Below are 15,938 nucleotides of genomic sequence, written 5' to 3' on the forward strand. Positions count from 1 at the left end.
TGCATATTTGATTTCCCAGGGGGCAATGTTCTAGAATACACTGACGTTGAGACACGTGATGGTGTCTCTGCGGTGTTTTGGTTGATCTCCCTGAGGTCAACCAGCGTCCTTTTGCATGCACATACTAGTCATTGCTCCCACTAGCCAGAAACCTACTCCACACTGATGAGGGGCAAAAACCCCGAAACAGCTGTCTGTGGATGGATACCTTGCTGAGGTGGTTTCCTTGACTGGAGAACGCTTTGGCTTGGTTGTTCCTTCCCGGAGGGAAGGTCTGGCTAGTTCACTGACGTCGAGACATGTGATGGTGCCTCTGCAGTGTTCTTTTGCATATTTGATTTCCCAGGGGGCAATGTTCTAGAATACACTGACGTTGAGACACGTGATGGTGTCTCTGCGGAGTTGTGGTTAATCTCCCTGAGGTCAACCAGCGTCCTTTTGCATGCACATACTAGTCATTGCTCCCACTAGCCAGAAACCTACTCCACACTGATGAGGGGCAAAAACCCCGAAACAGCTGTCTGTGGATGGATACCTTGCTGAGGTGGTTTCCTTGACCGGAGAACGCTTTGGCTTGGTCGTTCCTTCCCGGAGGGAAGGTCTGGCTAGTTCACTGACGTCGAGACATGTGATGGTTTCTCTGCAGTGTTCTTTTGCATATTTGTAGCACTGGATAACCCCTTTAACCCCTAGACAACCCAGGACGTAACTGTACGTCCCGGCGCCGCTAGGGGAGTTCAGAGGGGGGCCGCACAGCGACAGCGATCTGAATCGGTGCTTTATGCAGCCCTCGACCGTGGCTATTAGCAGGCACGGTCCGATCGCCGTGCTCGCTATTTAGATGCAAAGTTGACAGCTGCATCTAGAAACCTTTTCTCCCCCATCCATGGTGGACTAGTGGGGCCAGTTATGTGTACTGGCCCGTAGACAAGTATAGGTCCGTATACTGTCCACAATTGCAGACAGTATGTGGATAGAAAATACGAATGTGTGCAAGGTGCCTGTATGTCTTTTTTTTATTATACCTCAAGCATAGCGCTAAAAGCAATGGAAACAGAGACTTTACCGCATATGTCATAGTGATCTTCAGTCTCATGACCATCAACACTTTTATTTCAAAATTCACAAAATGAGAAATTTGTGATTTTTATAGGACAATTGGGACAGTAAATGATATCACTGAAAGCAGCGGAAATATAATGCATCTACCCCTAAAGATCAAAGATCCTCTCCTCTGGACTCGAGACGCATGTATGATTTCTGCAGATTGTTTCACTGGGTTAGGCAGGTCACTTATAGAGATAAATAGAGTCCTAGCATAAAGCAGGAGAATACGTTAGAGCTCTTGGGCCCCAATGTAAAATCTTTAAGGGGTTATCCAGCGCTACAAAAACATGGCCAGACGTTCTTCCAAAGGCAGCACCACTCTTGTCTCCAGTTTTGGTGTAGTTTTTGCAACTCAGTTCCATTGAAGTCAATAGAGCTTTACTGCAAACCCCACATGAACTGGAGACAAGAGTGCTGCTGTCTCTGGAAGAAAGTGGCCATGTTTTTGTAGCGCTGGATAACCCCTTTAGGCTCTGTTAACTTCAATGGAACAGAGTTGCAAAACTGCACCCAAACTGAAGACAAAAATGGTGCCATGTAGAAAGTGCCATGGATAACACTTATAACAATTATAACACTGGCGGTTTGTTGTGTGTCATAGAGACTTTCTTTTACCCATGAGGCTTCTGAGCCAGGTTGCAACTCTTGCGTCCATTATCTCTATGCAACTGTAATGGTGCTATATGAGTACTGTCAGGAGGGGTTTTATCATATATATGTATAATGCTCTATAAAGTATATGTAGATGGGTATGGTGGCTAGGTAGGTTTGGAATGTTAAAGATAACCCCTTTTGAAATAGAAGCTGACATTACGGCCGTGGTGCAGCATTATTTAATGTATTTGCAGCAGCTAAAGAGATACATCACATGCAGTGCATTGTATGTGATGCATGGAAGCTTTGAAGCTGGAACCACCTCCATATGCCCCAACAGTATATGATAGCTTTGTAAAGAATAAGTATGTATGGTAAGTGTACTGATGGTAATTAATACGACTGTAAAGCATAAGATTATACAGAGACATCAGTTCCTATCAAATGTATTTTCCACAGTCACTGTAATACGCCACAATATTCCAAAATGCTGCGTAAATGATCTTGCTTTGGGTGCACATAAAGCCTCCACTTCTCCATATCTGATTAGGGTATCGGTTCAAGTCTCCAATACACGTCCACATATCTTTACCGCATCTGGAGACAGCCCATTTGGAGTGATCATAGTAGGAGTAGAAGGAGTGATTCAGGAGTTTGATTCTTTTGATGGTGTATACATGCCAGGGCAGAGAACAGTTTGATGGAACCTCTGTTCCCGTTGGCCGCCATGTTTCCGTTAATAAATCCGTCTGCAGTTTCTGAGCCATCCAGGCTGTTAAGATATCTGTTAGAGAGACAAAGAGATATACAATAAAAAGGCTCTTATAGAAAAAGTAATGTAGTTGTGGTGTTAAAATTACTTCACATTGTTTTACTATATGTTATAAAATAGTGAAAAATGGGTGCTGAGGCCTTAAAAGTGTATTCCAGTGTATATGCTGACGCACCATTCAACTTTACGGTCCAGATAAGGACAGGTAGGTAATGTACTGAAATTCTACTTGTATATGTGCCGCCAAAATTCAGGCAGGAGATACAGAGATGATGAAATGATAGTGACCCTTTACCAAGTGGGAATGAGTGTTATATTCTGGATTCTCACCATCTTGGAAGTACTTGGACTTTGCAAAGTTCAGAAATATTTCTCCTTGGGCCGACTCCAGTGAAGCAAGTCTGGTAGCCTCTATCCAAGGGAATTGCAGTCCTAGACAGATTCTATACAGGCCCCACAGATCTTGTTGATACATATCGGGGATGGAACAGTTGTAGACATTTGGATTGTAATACAACAACTGGGCGGCTGTTTCATGAAATAGAAGACGGGTTAATATCACATTATAACTGGAAACTTTTCGTTAGCTTTCTAGGTTCCTATATACAAGGTTGCCTAGTTTATTGGCATTTGCCTAGTTTGTGATACCCTATAAACATGACTGCTTTCCAGACACCATGCAGCTCCTCTGCAAGGATTTAGTGTTGCCCCAATCACTTAAATAGGAGCCCTATTACATGTTGCAATTATCTGCCAAATCAGGCTGATTTGGGCAGATATCGGTCCGTGTAAGGGCCCTATTACACCAACAGATTATCTGACATGTTTTTGAGCCAAAGCCAGGAATGGACTATACACAGAGAACAGGTCATAAAGGAAAGACTGAGATTTCTCCTCTTTTCAAATCCATTACTGGCTTTGGCTTAAAAAAATCTGTCAGATAATTTGTTGGTGTAATAGGGCCCTTACAAAGACGATGATCAGCTGAGGAGCCAATTATTCACTGATTGTTGTGTTTCACATGTTAAAAAAAATAATCGGCTGCTGTCTGTCCATCGCTCTGTGTATTGGCCAGTGATTGGCTGAGCAGCCTGTCACTGTAGAGACAGGTTCAGAAGTGTCAATGGTGGTTGTGGTCAGTGGGGAATCCCAGAGACACCAGGGGAGCATGGAGAGGTAAGTTTAATGTTTATTATTTTCTATACAAAGCAAGTGTTGTCCATTCTGCTCTTTCTGCACAATTATTGAGCCGTGTAATAGGCTCTGTAAGAGAGATCACCTCTTGCTTACCTCCGGTCGTATAATGCTGCCCTAAGTCTATAGGCCAAATTACACGGCCTGGTAATCACACGTTAATCTGCTAAAAGATCCGCTCTTTCTTTAAATGGTACTAAGAAAATAACAAAGAAGCTAACCTGTCCATGCTCCCTGGCCTTTTCTGGGACTCCCTGCTCACTACAGCTGCAGTGGACACTTCTGAACCCATCTCTGCAATGACATCTATCTGGCTGGATGCCAATCACTGGCTGCGGCGCTGTCCCATCTCGGTTAGTGATTGTGGCCTGTCACTGCACAGAAGGGTCCAGAAGAGGACACTGGGATGCTCTGGTTTCTCTCCAGATTGTATAAATTTCGCCTTTTGCTAAAGATGTACATGGAGAGGAGCAAAACTGAGTTTCTGTGCAATTTTTACATGCTCCAGCTTTGGCTGGAGCTAAAAAAAAAGAAGAAGAAAAGAAGAGGAAGCTGGGGGGTGTGGACAGGTAAGTATATATTTTTATTATTTTCTTTACATGTTCTTTACTCATCAGACGTCAGCAGCGGCACATCTCTATTACACAGGGCGGTGGCCAATGATTTTTTTAACATGTCCAAAGACCACAATAAGCCGATGACCGGCTAATCGATGTCTTTATTATTACACTGGGAGATTTCTGCTCAATTCTGTCTCATTTGGCAGATAATCGCCCGGTGTAATAGGGCTGTTATTTGCAATTGACATGAGTGGCGCTGGTTCCAGAAGTAAGCAGTCACATACTACCTCTTTATTCTGCAGCCGATTCCACTTTTGATTGAACACCATTGCAAATAAAATCCGCCCATTAAAATGCCGCATTAACACCTATATAATATCCTGAACCATGACCTAAGCAATAGGTTTATATACAGTATCCTGAACCATGACCTGTCTAATAGGTTTATATACAGTATCCTGAACCATGACCTGTGTAATAGGTTTATATACAGTATATATTAATGCAACTAGAGCTGAGCTTCTGAATAACCCACCGATCTGTCTAAACTGGTCATATCTGTAGGTCACACATAAGGCGACTTGTCCGTATCTTCTACCAGTATCAGGATATCCAAAGCCGTCTTCTGGGAATGGGGGGAAATGTGGTACGGTGTGAACAAGCCAGAATCCCTGATAGCTGTCAAAGAGAAGAGCTCCTGAAAGAAATAGAGAGGAGTTCCAGAAAGTTATATAGATATAACTAGATAGTTAAATCTTGTATGCCAGTACTTACAGCTGCTGTATGCTCTGTAGGAAGTTGTGTATTCTTTCCAGCCTGACACAGTGCTCTCTGCTGCCACCTCTGTCCATGTCAGGAACTGTCCAGAGCAGCAGCAAATCCCCATAGAAAACCTCTCCTGCTCTGGACAGTTCCTTGATACTGTACTGTTCCGATGAAGGGAGAATTATTGAACTCCTGAAACGCGTAAACTTTGTGCTTTGTTGAAAAATCATATATGTAACGTTCTTCCATGGTGCACATTTGGATTTTTTGGGACAGCGCTGTATTTAGTACCAGTTTTCAGCATCTGTTTAACGGATCCGTTTTTTTTAAAGGTCAAAAAAGTAGTGTCAACAGTACTTTATTGTGCGTAGAAAAAAAAACATCCGTTTTGATCCATTTTTTTTTATAATGGAAGTCAATGGAAAAACGGATCAAAAACGGATGCACACAAATGCATCCGTTTTTTGCAAAAAACGGATCCGTTAAACGGATGCTGAAAACGCAGTGTGAACCTAGCCTTAGTAAATCAGGAGACTGGGCTTTATTCAAGACTGACATATGAGTATAAACGGACTTCACGTGCTCAATTAAAGTGCAATTTAAGCATCAGATTGTTTTTCCCATGCCTAATAAGCCTCATTAGAACGCTCCATTGCCTACGTCATCAGTCAGCTATTTAGTCTGCAGACACAGGTGAGGGCGCGACATCTGAAGTAGTGCACCAAGCACACTATACAGACGTAACGTATTGTGAAGGTGCTGGCGTCCGTGCCGTCGGCTGCCAGCGTGTATGGATCTGCTTTGAAGTAAGAAACACTAAGGGAACTGCGTTATGGTGAGTGCCCGCTCCATATTCTTTCTATTACAAATCTGTCAAAAAGATAAACAGTTTTTTTGGACTCCCCCTCTGGACTACCCCTTTAAATGAAAGTATCTTTCATGTTTTTATGTATTTAGGGTATATTAAAAAGTTAGTGAAAGCAATTTTTCACATTTTTCAATGTCTATGCTTCGTGGGTGGAAAGGAAACATTGGTCATAGTCAGAGGCTAAAACCATGTCCTGGGACTGTCCAACCTCTTTCTTTATTTTGTACTGATAAATATTGCACAGAAAAGCTATTTCCTCCTCCCATTTCCATTATTCTTCACAATCATTTGAAATATCTTTACATTAAAGGGGTAGTTCAGCAAAGAAAAAAAAAATCCAATCAACCGGTGCCAGAAAAAGCCAGAAATTTGCAATTTACTTCTATTAAAAATTATCCAGTCTTCCAGTACTTATCAGCTGCTGTATGCCCTGCAGGAAGTGGTGTATTCTTTCCAGTCCGGAGAGCAGTAGAAGTTTTCTATGGGGATTTGCTACTACTCTGCACAGTTTCTGACATGGACAGAGGTGGCAGCAGAGAGCACTGTGTCCGACTGGAAAGAATACACCACTTCCTGCAGGACATACAGCAACTGATAAGTACCGGAAGACTTGAGTAAATTTGATTTGAAAGAAATTTATTTTTTGCTGATCCCTTTAATTTTTTCTATTTCAAGACTGAATTGAAAAAAAAGGCATTACAATTCCTAATGAGCCTTTGTGTGAATTGTCCCGAAATTTCAGAACCTGTTACTTGTACGGTACAGTGTGTAAGTAAATAGTTTTTCTGCACAGTCAACTTTTTACTGTTCAAAGTCTAAGTTGGGTCCAGCGGTCCATGTTTGTGCCAATGAATAAGTGAACCACTGTGTGAGATAGTGAAGGGAAAGGTAACGTTACTATAGGCATGCTCTGTGCCTGTAATGTAGTAGCTGAAGAATAATTATTAACTCCTTATGTGACCCATTAATGTATGTAATGAGGTTACAAACTCTGGGTCATCACCTCATATTCACCCACTAAAGGAATCACGCAGGGAGAGCACCCCTGTAGACTGGCAAGCCACAGCTTAGTACAAGATAGGAACTCCCTATATGTGGAATCATGGTATTGTATATACCTTTAGGGTGCGTTCACACCTACAGGATCCGCAGCAGATTTGATGGTGCAGATTTGATGCTGTGTTCAGTTATTTAAATGAAATACGCTGCGGATCCGGTAAGTGTGAACGTACCCTTAAAGGGAATATATTGCCTAGATTTAGTTTCACTGATTACCACCACATAATAAAATTACAAAAATAATTTAGTATTTAATTTATTTACTGATATTCTGACGTTCACTAGGTCCCTGCTACTCACCACCTTCTGTTCTGCATTCTGACAGACAGGAAATATCTGCTCAGCCAATAGCTGGCTGCAGTGGTGACCCACCTTAACCAGTGATTGGCTGAGTAGGCATTTCCTGTGTGTCAAGGCGGGTCCAGGATATAGAGCCCACTTTTCCTAAAATATTTGGATCTTTAGATGGTCTCCACAATATTCATTCTGTGAAATATTTTATAGATCACAGGATACATCACATTGACTCTTTCTGTAAACACAATGTACAGTGTCCCTGGACCTTAAAGTGACTCTGTACCCACAATCTGACCCCCCCAAACCACTTGTACCTTCGCATAGCTGCTTTTAATCCGAGATCTGTCCTGGGCTCCGTTCGGCAGGTGATGCAGTTATTGTCCTATAAAACAACTTTTAATCTTGCAGCCCTGTTCCCAACGGCCGGTGCTTAGATTGTGTATGCATTATGGTGCGTTTACACAGACAGATTATCTGACAGATCTTTGAAGCCAAAACCAGGAACAGACTATACACAGGGATCAGGTCATAAAGGAAAGACTGAAATCTATCCTCTTTTCAGATCCATTCCTGGCTTTGGCTTCCAAAATCTGTTAGATAAATCTTTCTGTGTAAACGCACCCTTAGGCTGGCACAACCTCTCTGTGCCTCCTCCCCGCCTTTCTCATCATTAGGAATGCTCCAGGCAGATTGTCTCCTATTCATCAGCTGCGTGAATACTGAACATGGGCTGTATCGTTAAGGCACCTGTGCAATGTTCAGACAGGAGAAAATGTTCCAGTGGCATTCCTAATGATGAAGAGGGTGGGGAGGAGGGACGGAGGGGTGGTCCAAAGTTAGGGCACAGATATTGTAGGCCACGGCCGTTGGGCACAGGGCTGCCAGTTTTAAAGTTGTTTTTTAGGACAATAGCTGCATCACCTGCCGAACGGACCCCAGGACAGATCTTAGATTAAAAGCAGCTATCTGAAGGTACAAGTGGTTTGGGGGGGACAGATTGTGGGTACAGAGTCGTTTTAAAATCAGTAAGAAGATCTTCCCCAAATAGCAGATTGTCACTTACCCTTGGAGTGGCCTTTTTTTGTGAAGGAGCTGTTTATGGTCGGCGGAGAATCATTATATAACATGTATGCCGTGTCGTTTCTCTGTGAGAATGGAAATATACTAAGATATAGATAAAAGACAGAGTGACACATGTTCAGGAACATAACATATCGTCATGTGTGATACATTGGAACTACTGCACCCACTAGTGCACTGCAACTGAATTAAGCGATGGTTTAACCCCTGAAGGACAGTGCCAATTTTCAGTGTTGCGTTTCCGTTTTTTCCTCCCCGCCTTCTAAGAGCTATAACTCTTTTATTTGTCCAGCTACAGGGCCATGTGAGGTCTTGTTTTTTCAGAAACAGGTGTACATTGTAATGGCTCCTTTCAATCTGCCATAAAATTAATGATAGAACCCCCAAAATATCATTTATAGGGTGGAATTGGGACTAAAATGCAATTCTGCAATTTATTTATTTTATTTATTTATTATTTTTTTTGGGGGGGGGGTCCGTGTTTATGTAAACACTTTACGGTAAAACTGACTGAAGTGGGGGTGATGTAGACTTTTATTGGGGGAGGGGCTTCGGGGAATTTTTAAAAACTTTTATTTATTTTTTTTCACACATTTTTAGTCCCCCTATGGGACTTTTACATATATTGTATTCACTGATCACTGCTACAGTAAGCCATAGCAGAGGAGGGATCAGTGTTATCAGCGATCTTCCAATGGAGCCTGCCTGTGGCCTGGGGCAGACTGTATTAGAAGACTGAAGACCTGACTGCACGGAGGAAGGTAAGAGACCTCCAGCAGTCAGGTCATACGATCGGGACCCCCGCAGACATGCTGGGGGGGTCCCAATAGGTAAGTGACAGGAGATGCTCCTGCCACTCATACTTAAGCGACTGCAGCACAATCGCGGAGTTTAAGGGGTTAATGGCCATTGATGGTAGCAGCCGGTCCTCACCTGCTATGAAGCGAGCTCAGGAGCTCGGTACACCGGCGGGGCGTACATTTACACCCTCTTGCGCCAAGGCCCAGGCTGCGGGGGCGTAAATGTACGTCCCTGGTCATTAAGGGTTTAAAGGGGTTGATGACAAAAAAAAAAAATTCTCAAACAACATGTCTGCCAGGTATGCCAGCCCCAGAAAATCTGCCCCCCACCACATGTACACCTATAGGGTGTTTATTTGCAATTGGAAGTAATTTTGTTAACATGGAGAAGCCAGGAGCAGTGCAGGTATGTCATGCTCAGTGTTGTGTATATTGTGAGTCCTTAGGTGACATCTGCACTCACATGGTATGACTGATAGAGCTGCTGCAGAACATGCCCCATCGCTCCCTGGGTCATGTTGATGAGGAATTTGCTGACTTGCCATCCCTGTGACTTTGAGTCGAGATACAAATAGTCCAGTCCAGATCCATACGTCTCATTTATTAGACGTTTTGGTAACTTATACACCACAAACCTGTTCAAATATAAAAAAACAAAAAAAAAGTATAAAGGAAATATAGGGGAAAACTATTGTAATTCATCTTTTCACATGTCATACACATTGTCATCTCTTACTAACAAAGTGCCAGGACTCTATAGAGAACACAGACCCCTTTGGTGGCTATGAGATGTAGGCTATGTTCACACCAAAACCAGGAGTGGATTAAAAACACAGAAAGGCTATGTTCACACACTGTTGAAATTAAAGGGGTTGTTCAGTGCTACAAAAACATGGCCACTTTCCCCCTACTGTTGTCTCTAGATTGGGTGGGGTTTTGAAACTCAGTTCCATTGAAGTAAATGGAGCTTAATTGCAAACCGTACCTGAACTGGAGACAACAGTAGGGGGAAAAATGGCCATGTTTTTGTAGCGCTGGATAACCCCTTTAAGCTTCATTCACTTCAATAGAACTGAGCAAAATTCTGCCCAAGCTGGAGACAAGAGTGGGATTGTCTCTGGAAGAAAGTGGCCATGTTTTTGTAGTGCTGGATAACCCCTTTAAGTGGATGGCCGTCATTTAATAGCAAAAAAATATTTTACAACCGCTGTTATTTGCCAATAAATGACCTCCATTCTTGTAGTGGGCAAAGAAGTCCCACCAGTCAGATCACCACTGAGCAACTACTTATCTCCTGTGCAATGGATAGGGGATCACTATTAGGCTATGTTTACACATAGTATTTCTGTCAGTCTTTTGGTCAGTATTATTTTAAGCAAAACCAAAAGTGGGCTTAAAACACAGAAACTGTGCAAATCTTTTCATTATAAATTTGCCCTGTGATGTCTACTCCTGATTTCGGTTAAAAAAATACTGTGTGAACATAGCCTTAGGGTAGCTTCACACGTACCGGATCCGCAGCGGATTTCACGCTGCGAGAGTTTGCAGATCCTGGTAGTGTGAAGGTCTATGAGGTTACATATCCGCAACAGAATTTTCATTCCACTGCGATTATGTAACATGGCCCCTTTAACCCCCCGCAGCCCGGAGCATACATTACCTGCTGGGCGCTGCGGCTGTATGTGAGGCTCCCTTCGCTGCCGTGCACTGATTGGCTGATGGGGAGCGAGAGGAGCCGGGAGCCTCACACAGCCGCAGCACCGAGCAGGTAATATATGCTCCGGGCCGAATTACATATCCTCAGTGGAATGACCCATTCAACTTCACACTACCAAACTCCGATACATGTGAAGCAACCCTAAAAGTGTACCTGTAGTTTGTAAAAACTTTAGCTGCCCTGGGTGAAATGGCTGGGGAAGGGGTCATCCCATCCCAGACTTTTTTTCTTCATTCAGATTAGACTAATTATTCCTTGTGTGAAGGGTTCAAAGGTCACAGTGGTTCTGGCCCTGAGGGCTCCATAGACTTTTTATAGAGTCCTGAAGCACTAGATGTTACACACCTGTTCATTTTAGAGATTGGAGAAGGTCCGGACACCCTGACCCATTATACCTTGTGACATTTCAAAGGTTTTGGTAAATGACAGTAATACTAATTTCCCTCATGTTTCATCTGTAAAAACGAGGCAGCCAGTAAACACTTGCTGCACTGTGATTTGGTGTGTACACAGTGTCTGAATCCAGCATTAAAGAGCAGGGCATTCATGTCTGTGGTGATGGCCACAACAAGCTGCACAATGGTGACCAGAGGACCATCAGACAGGCCTGCCCTCCCAGAGAAACTAACAGAGTTTGCCTTGAATGCAGTAAGTTTCATATGGTCAGCTTACATGATGTAGGTGTCATTATAGCACCACTGGGTGTGAAGAGGGGTGAGACGTGAAGGGGTTTTTTTTGTCTTTAATAGATTGCTGCAATAAAGTTAATACCCTGTAATTATATATATATATATATATATATATATATCCTTTGAGTGGCAGCAGTGGGGGGTGACATGAGCCCCTCTGCTCTTACCAATGTTCGTGTCAGTTCCAGGACCCCTGGTCTGGTCAGGTACTGCTATACAAAGTAAGGTCCCAGCCACCCTCATACTCAGTGCTGGGATTACATTTACTCCAGCAAAGTCATTGCTAGTGATTGCCCTTGTCCGAAGGGTGTGTGCACATGGGCAAAAACCGCACCCTAAAATGTGAGAGGATAAGGGAAAAGTATAAAATTGCGGGGGTCCTACATCTGTACCCCACAGCTATCTCCATATCAGCCCCCGCCTCCTTTGTTTTGAATAGAGCCGCACGTGCGGAAAAGTTAGTTTTATGGTGCGTTCACACCTACAGGATCTGCAGCTGATTTTCATTTAAATAACTGAACACAGCATCAAATCTGCTGCAGATCCTGTAGGAGTGAACGCACCCTTAAAGTGACTCTGTACCCACAATCTGACCCCCCCCCCAAACCACTTGTACCGTCAGATAGCTGCTTTTAATCCAAGATCTGTCCTGCGGTCCGTTCGGCAGATGATGCAGCTATTGTCCTAAAAAATTTATTTCAAAATTGCAGCCCCGTGTCGTATCTGTGCCCTAACTTTGCACCACCCCTCCGTCCCTCCTCATCATTAGGAATGCCACTGGAACATTTACTCCTGTTTGAACATTGCACAGGTGTCTTAACGATCCAGCCCATCTGCTGTAGTAACACGGGTGGTGAATAATAGGCAATCTGCCTGGAGCATTTCTAATGATGAGTAGGGACGGAGGGGTGTTGCAAAGTTAGGGCACAGATACGCCTGTAGGACACGGGGCTGCAATTTTAAAATTAATTTTTTAGGACAATAACTGCATCACCTGCCAAACGGACGGCAGAACAGATCTTGGATTGAAAGCAGCTATCCGAAGGTACAAGCGGTTTGGGGGGTCAGATTGTGGGTACAGAGTCACTTTAAGTTGGACTACCCTTCTAGGCTATGTTCGCACACAGTATTTTTGCTCAGGATTTTGGTCAGTATTTTGCAACCAAAAGCAGGAGTGGATTGTAAACACAGAAAGGCTATGTACACACACTATTGAAATCCACTGTTGAGTGGATGTCCGCAATTTAATGGCAAGTAATTGCCATTGTTTTAAAAACAATGGCCGTTATTTGCCATCCACTCAATTTCAACAGTGTGTGAACGTAGCCTTTCTGTGTTTTCAATCCATTTCTGGTGTTGGTTGCAAATATACTGTGTGGGCCCGGCCTGGTTCCCATATACAGTGCCGCTCTATTTGCAGGCACTAGCCAGGCTGAAGCACTGGAGACGGGCCAGACGGCCCCCATTGGGAGGAAAACCCTGCCCCTCTATGATGCGGCTCCTGTGATTCTAATGGAGCCAAGTCATAGAGGCGGGGGTTTCCCCCACTGCGGGTGGGAGGGCCATCCATGGGCATGGGCATCCTGATGGTACATTCGCTTTAAAGTCGGTTTGAGCTTGAATCCACATTATAAGTCGCCTCCAAATCAGCACCAAAAATTGCATAGTAAATTCTATGCTGATCTAGAGGGCTTTTTTTCCACTGTTTTTTTTTGCCCCGTGAACAGATCCTTAAAGGAGTACTCTGGTGGAAAAAAAATGTTTTCAGATCAGCTGGTGTCAAAAAGTTATACATATTTGTAAATTAACTCTACTAAAAAAATCTCCAGTCTTCCAGCTATATGTCCTGTAGGAAGTGGTGTATTCTTTCCAGTCTTACACAGTGCCCTCTGCACTGGCCAGAGCAGTTGCAAATTCCCATAGACAGTTCCTGACATGGACAGAGGTGGCAGCAGAGAGAACTGTGTCAGACTGGAAAGAATACACAGCTTCCTGCAGAGCATACAGCAGCTGATAAGTACTGGAAGACTGAAGATTTTTTTAATAGAATTAATTTACAAATCTGCATAACTTTCTGCTACCAGTTGATTTGAAAATATTTTTTTCTCGCTGGAGTACCTCTTTAATCAGTAATTAGTGTGTTTCCGTAGCTCCAGTGCAAGAGTCATCTCAATGTAAGCCTATGGCGCTGGTTCTTGTGCTGCAGACGGGTTACTATGGAAGCTCTTTTTGTGTATTGCTGGTATGCAGTGTGAACAGGCCCACAGAAACCTATTCTGGTGCCAAGTTGCAAATGCATGTACATAAGACAAATGACCATTGTGCACAATCAATTTGCCATGACATTATAGAACTGCCCCCCCACCACTGGGGGTACTTTTAGGCTATGTTCACACAGTGATCATTTTGCGGCCGTTTTTTTTTTTTTGTTGTTTTTTTTTTTTGTCATTTTGACAGCAAGAACGGAAAGTCTTTTAGTAATGTGAGCCCCAAATAATTATTATTATGTGCAGCCTTTTTGCACCCGTCTTCTTAAACCTAAAAGTCCACCGTATAATACCAATGACGCCCATAATTAGCATAATACAGCTATATTTACATCTCAAAAAGAGGGAAGTAAAACAGCCCCCCCCAAAAAAACAACCCTAAAAGACTTTGTGGGAACTCTCTCAAGCAGCCTGCAGAGCAGTTTTTCCTTTATAAATAAAGTTGCATTTGAATACTTTGCTAAATAACGCTTTAACCAGGCCTCACTGCGCTGCCCATAGCAACCAATTAGCAAAATGTTTAACCAATCAGCTTCTAGCCTCTATTTGGACAGTGTTCTGATTGGTTGCTAGGGGCAACGCTGGCATGGGGCCTAGCAAAAGTGTATCCAGTCGAATATTCAAATGTAACTTTATTTAGAACGGAAACCGCACTACAGTGAGCCGGTCCCAGAACGAGGCTTGGCACGCGGAAGTCCCTTTTGGCGTAGCAGGATTTCCCGGGCACACGTGCGGATAATGGCGGGGATCCCACCGGATAACTGGCGGCCGGCCACCATCTGCCTGGACACCACCATGGGCGCCATCACGGTGGAGCTGTACTGGGATCACGCTCCCCGGACTTGTAAGAACTTCGCGGAGCTCGCCCGGCGCGGCTACTATAATGGCACCAAGTTCCATCGTATCATCAAGGACTTTATGGTGCAGGGCGGGGACCCCACGGGCACCGGGCGGGGAGGCGGCTCCATCTATGACGGGAAGCACTTCGCCGATGAGCTGCACCCGGAGCTGAAGTTCACCGGGGCCGGTATCCTCGCCATGGCCAATGCCGGAGCGGACACCAATGGCAGCCAGTTCTTCCTCACCCTGGCCCCGTCCCAGTGGCTGGATGGGAAGCACACCATATTCGGGCGGGTGTACCAGGGGATCGGGACCCTGAACCGGCTGGGGATGGTGGAGACCGACAGCCAGGACCGGCCGCTGGACGAGGTCAAGATCCTCCGGGCCTATCCGCAGTGATGGAGCCGGGGCCCCTGGCTGCTCTATGGGACCTGTCACGTGGCCCCTGGCTGCTCTATGGGACAGGTCACGTGGCCCCTGGATTCTGAGTCACGTGCTGTGGCCCCTGGGTTCTCTATGGACTGATCTGCAGGAGGTGACCAGGGGCCCCATGATTCCCTATGGGATACCTGCTGAGCCCCCCTGTTCTGTATGGACATGTGAAGGGGTTTCTCTTTTTTTTTATTTTTATTTTTTGGTCTTTTTTTATTATTGCATTGAAATGTTGTTGTTTTTTTTTCTAATTAAAAAATCTGAACCGACTTTATTGTTTGTTTGACAGATTCTATTCGGAAGACCCCCATACTCCTGTAATCCCCAAACTACAACTCCCAGCATGCCCTAACGGCTATGGTTCGGCAGCATTTGATTCCTCCCTGTTAGTCCTGTCGGTCACGCTGGGAGTTGTAGTTATGCTGCAGGTTGAAGATCGATAGCTGATCAGTGTTCATATATCCTGGAAAGAAGGAGATGAGATGTACACGGCTGTGGCTTCTTTTTCAGTCAACAAAAGGGAGTGGGCATCTGTTCTGTATAGCCATGTAGTAAGAATAGTGGATGGAGCTGGAAGCCTTTCATCCCTACATTGTGCATTGGGGGCTCCATTCGCATCCTTAGGGTGGTATTACATGGGACGATGGTCTGATAATACCAGTAAATGAGCGCTAATCTGCTAATCGTCGCTCGTTTACTGGACCTATAACACGGCCCGATAATCGTTTAACAAGGGCTGCAGGGACATTGTTACCGTTGTCCTTGCAGCCCTTGTTTAAACTGTATACTTTACCTATCCATGGTCCAGGGCTGCTCCTCTGGTCCGCTTCTCCCCGGGTCCTGTGCACTCTAGCTTCAGAGAAGTCTGTCAGCTGACAGGCCGCTCAGCCAATCACA

At 44.3% G+C, this 15,938-nt stretch overlaps 2 protein-coding genes and 1 non-coding gene across 4 annotated transcripts in view; 2 read left to right on the top strand and 1 right to left on the bottom strand.

The window, feature by feature from the left end:
- Positions 1 to 1,438: 1,438 nt before the first annotated feature.
- DNASE2B (deoxyribonuclease 2 beta) overlaps positions 1,439 to 15,938 on the bottom strand; it is a 45,239-nt gene continuing 30,739 nt past the window's right edge. For both annotated transcript variants that reach the window (XM_069981477.1, XM_069981478.1), the window contains 5 exons: positions 9,560 to 9,731; positions 8,280 to 8,361; positions 4,763 to 4,924; positions 2,804 to 3,001; positions 1,439 to 2,485 (listed from right to left, as the gene is read on the bottom strand). In XM_069981477.1, the coding sequence (XP_069837578.1) occupies positions 2,142 to 2,485; positions 2,804 to 3,001; positions 4,763 to 4,924; positions 8,280 to 8,361; positions 9,560 to 9,731 (958 nt within the window). In that variant the 3' untranslated portion in view covers positions 1,439 to 2,141. The remainder of the gene's footprint in view (positions 2,486 to 2,803; positions 3,002 to 4,762; positions 4,925 to 8,279; positions 8,362 to 9,559; positions 9,732 to 15,938) is intronic.
- On the top strand, positions 4,074 to 4,189 carry LOC138800145 (U5 spliceosomal RNA). The gene has a single exon (XR_011364350.1). It is a non-coding gene; the product is annotated as a U5 spliceosomal RNA (small nuclear RNA).
- Positions 14,445 to 15,310, top strand: LOC138798845 (peptidyl-prolyl cis-trans isomerase-like 1). Its single transcript, XM_069979451.1, has one exon. It carries the CDS (start codon positions 14,508 to 14,510, stop codon positions 15,006 to 15,008), a length of 501 nt encoding a protein of 166 aa, XP_069835552.1. The 5' UTR covers positions 14,445 to 14,507; the 3' UTR covers positions 15,009 to 15,310.

This window comes from Dendropsophus ebraccatus, chromosome 8 (assembly GCF_027789765.1).
Source record: "Dendropsophus ebraccatus isolate aDenEbr1 chromosome 8, aDenEbr1.pat, whole genome shotgun sequence".
NCBI lineage: Eukaryota > Metazoa > Chordata > Amphibia > Anura > Hylidae > Dendropsophus > Dendropsophus ebraccatus.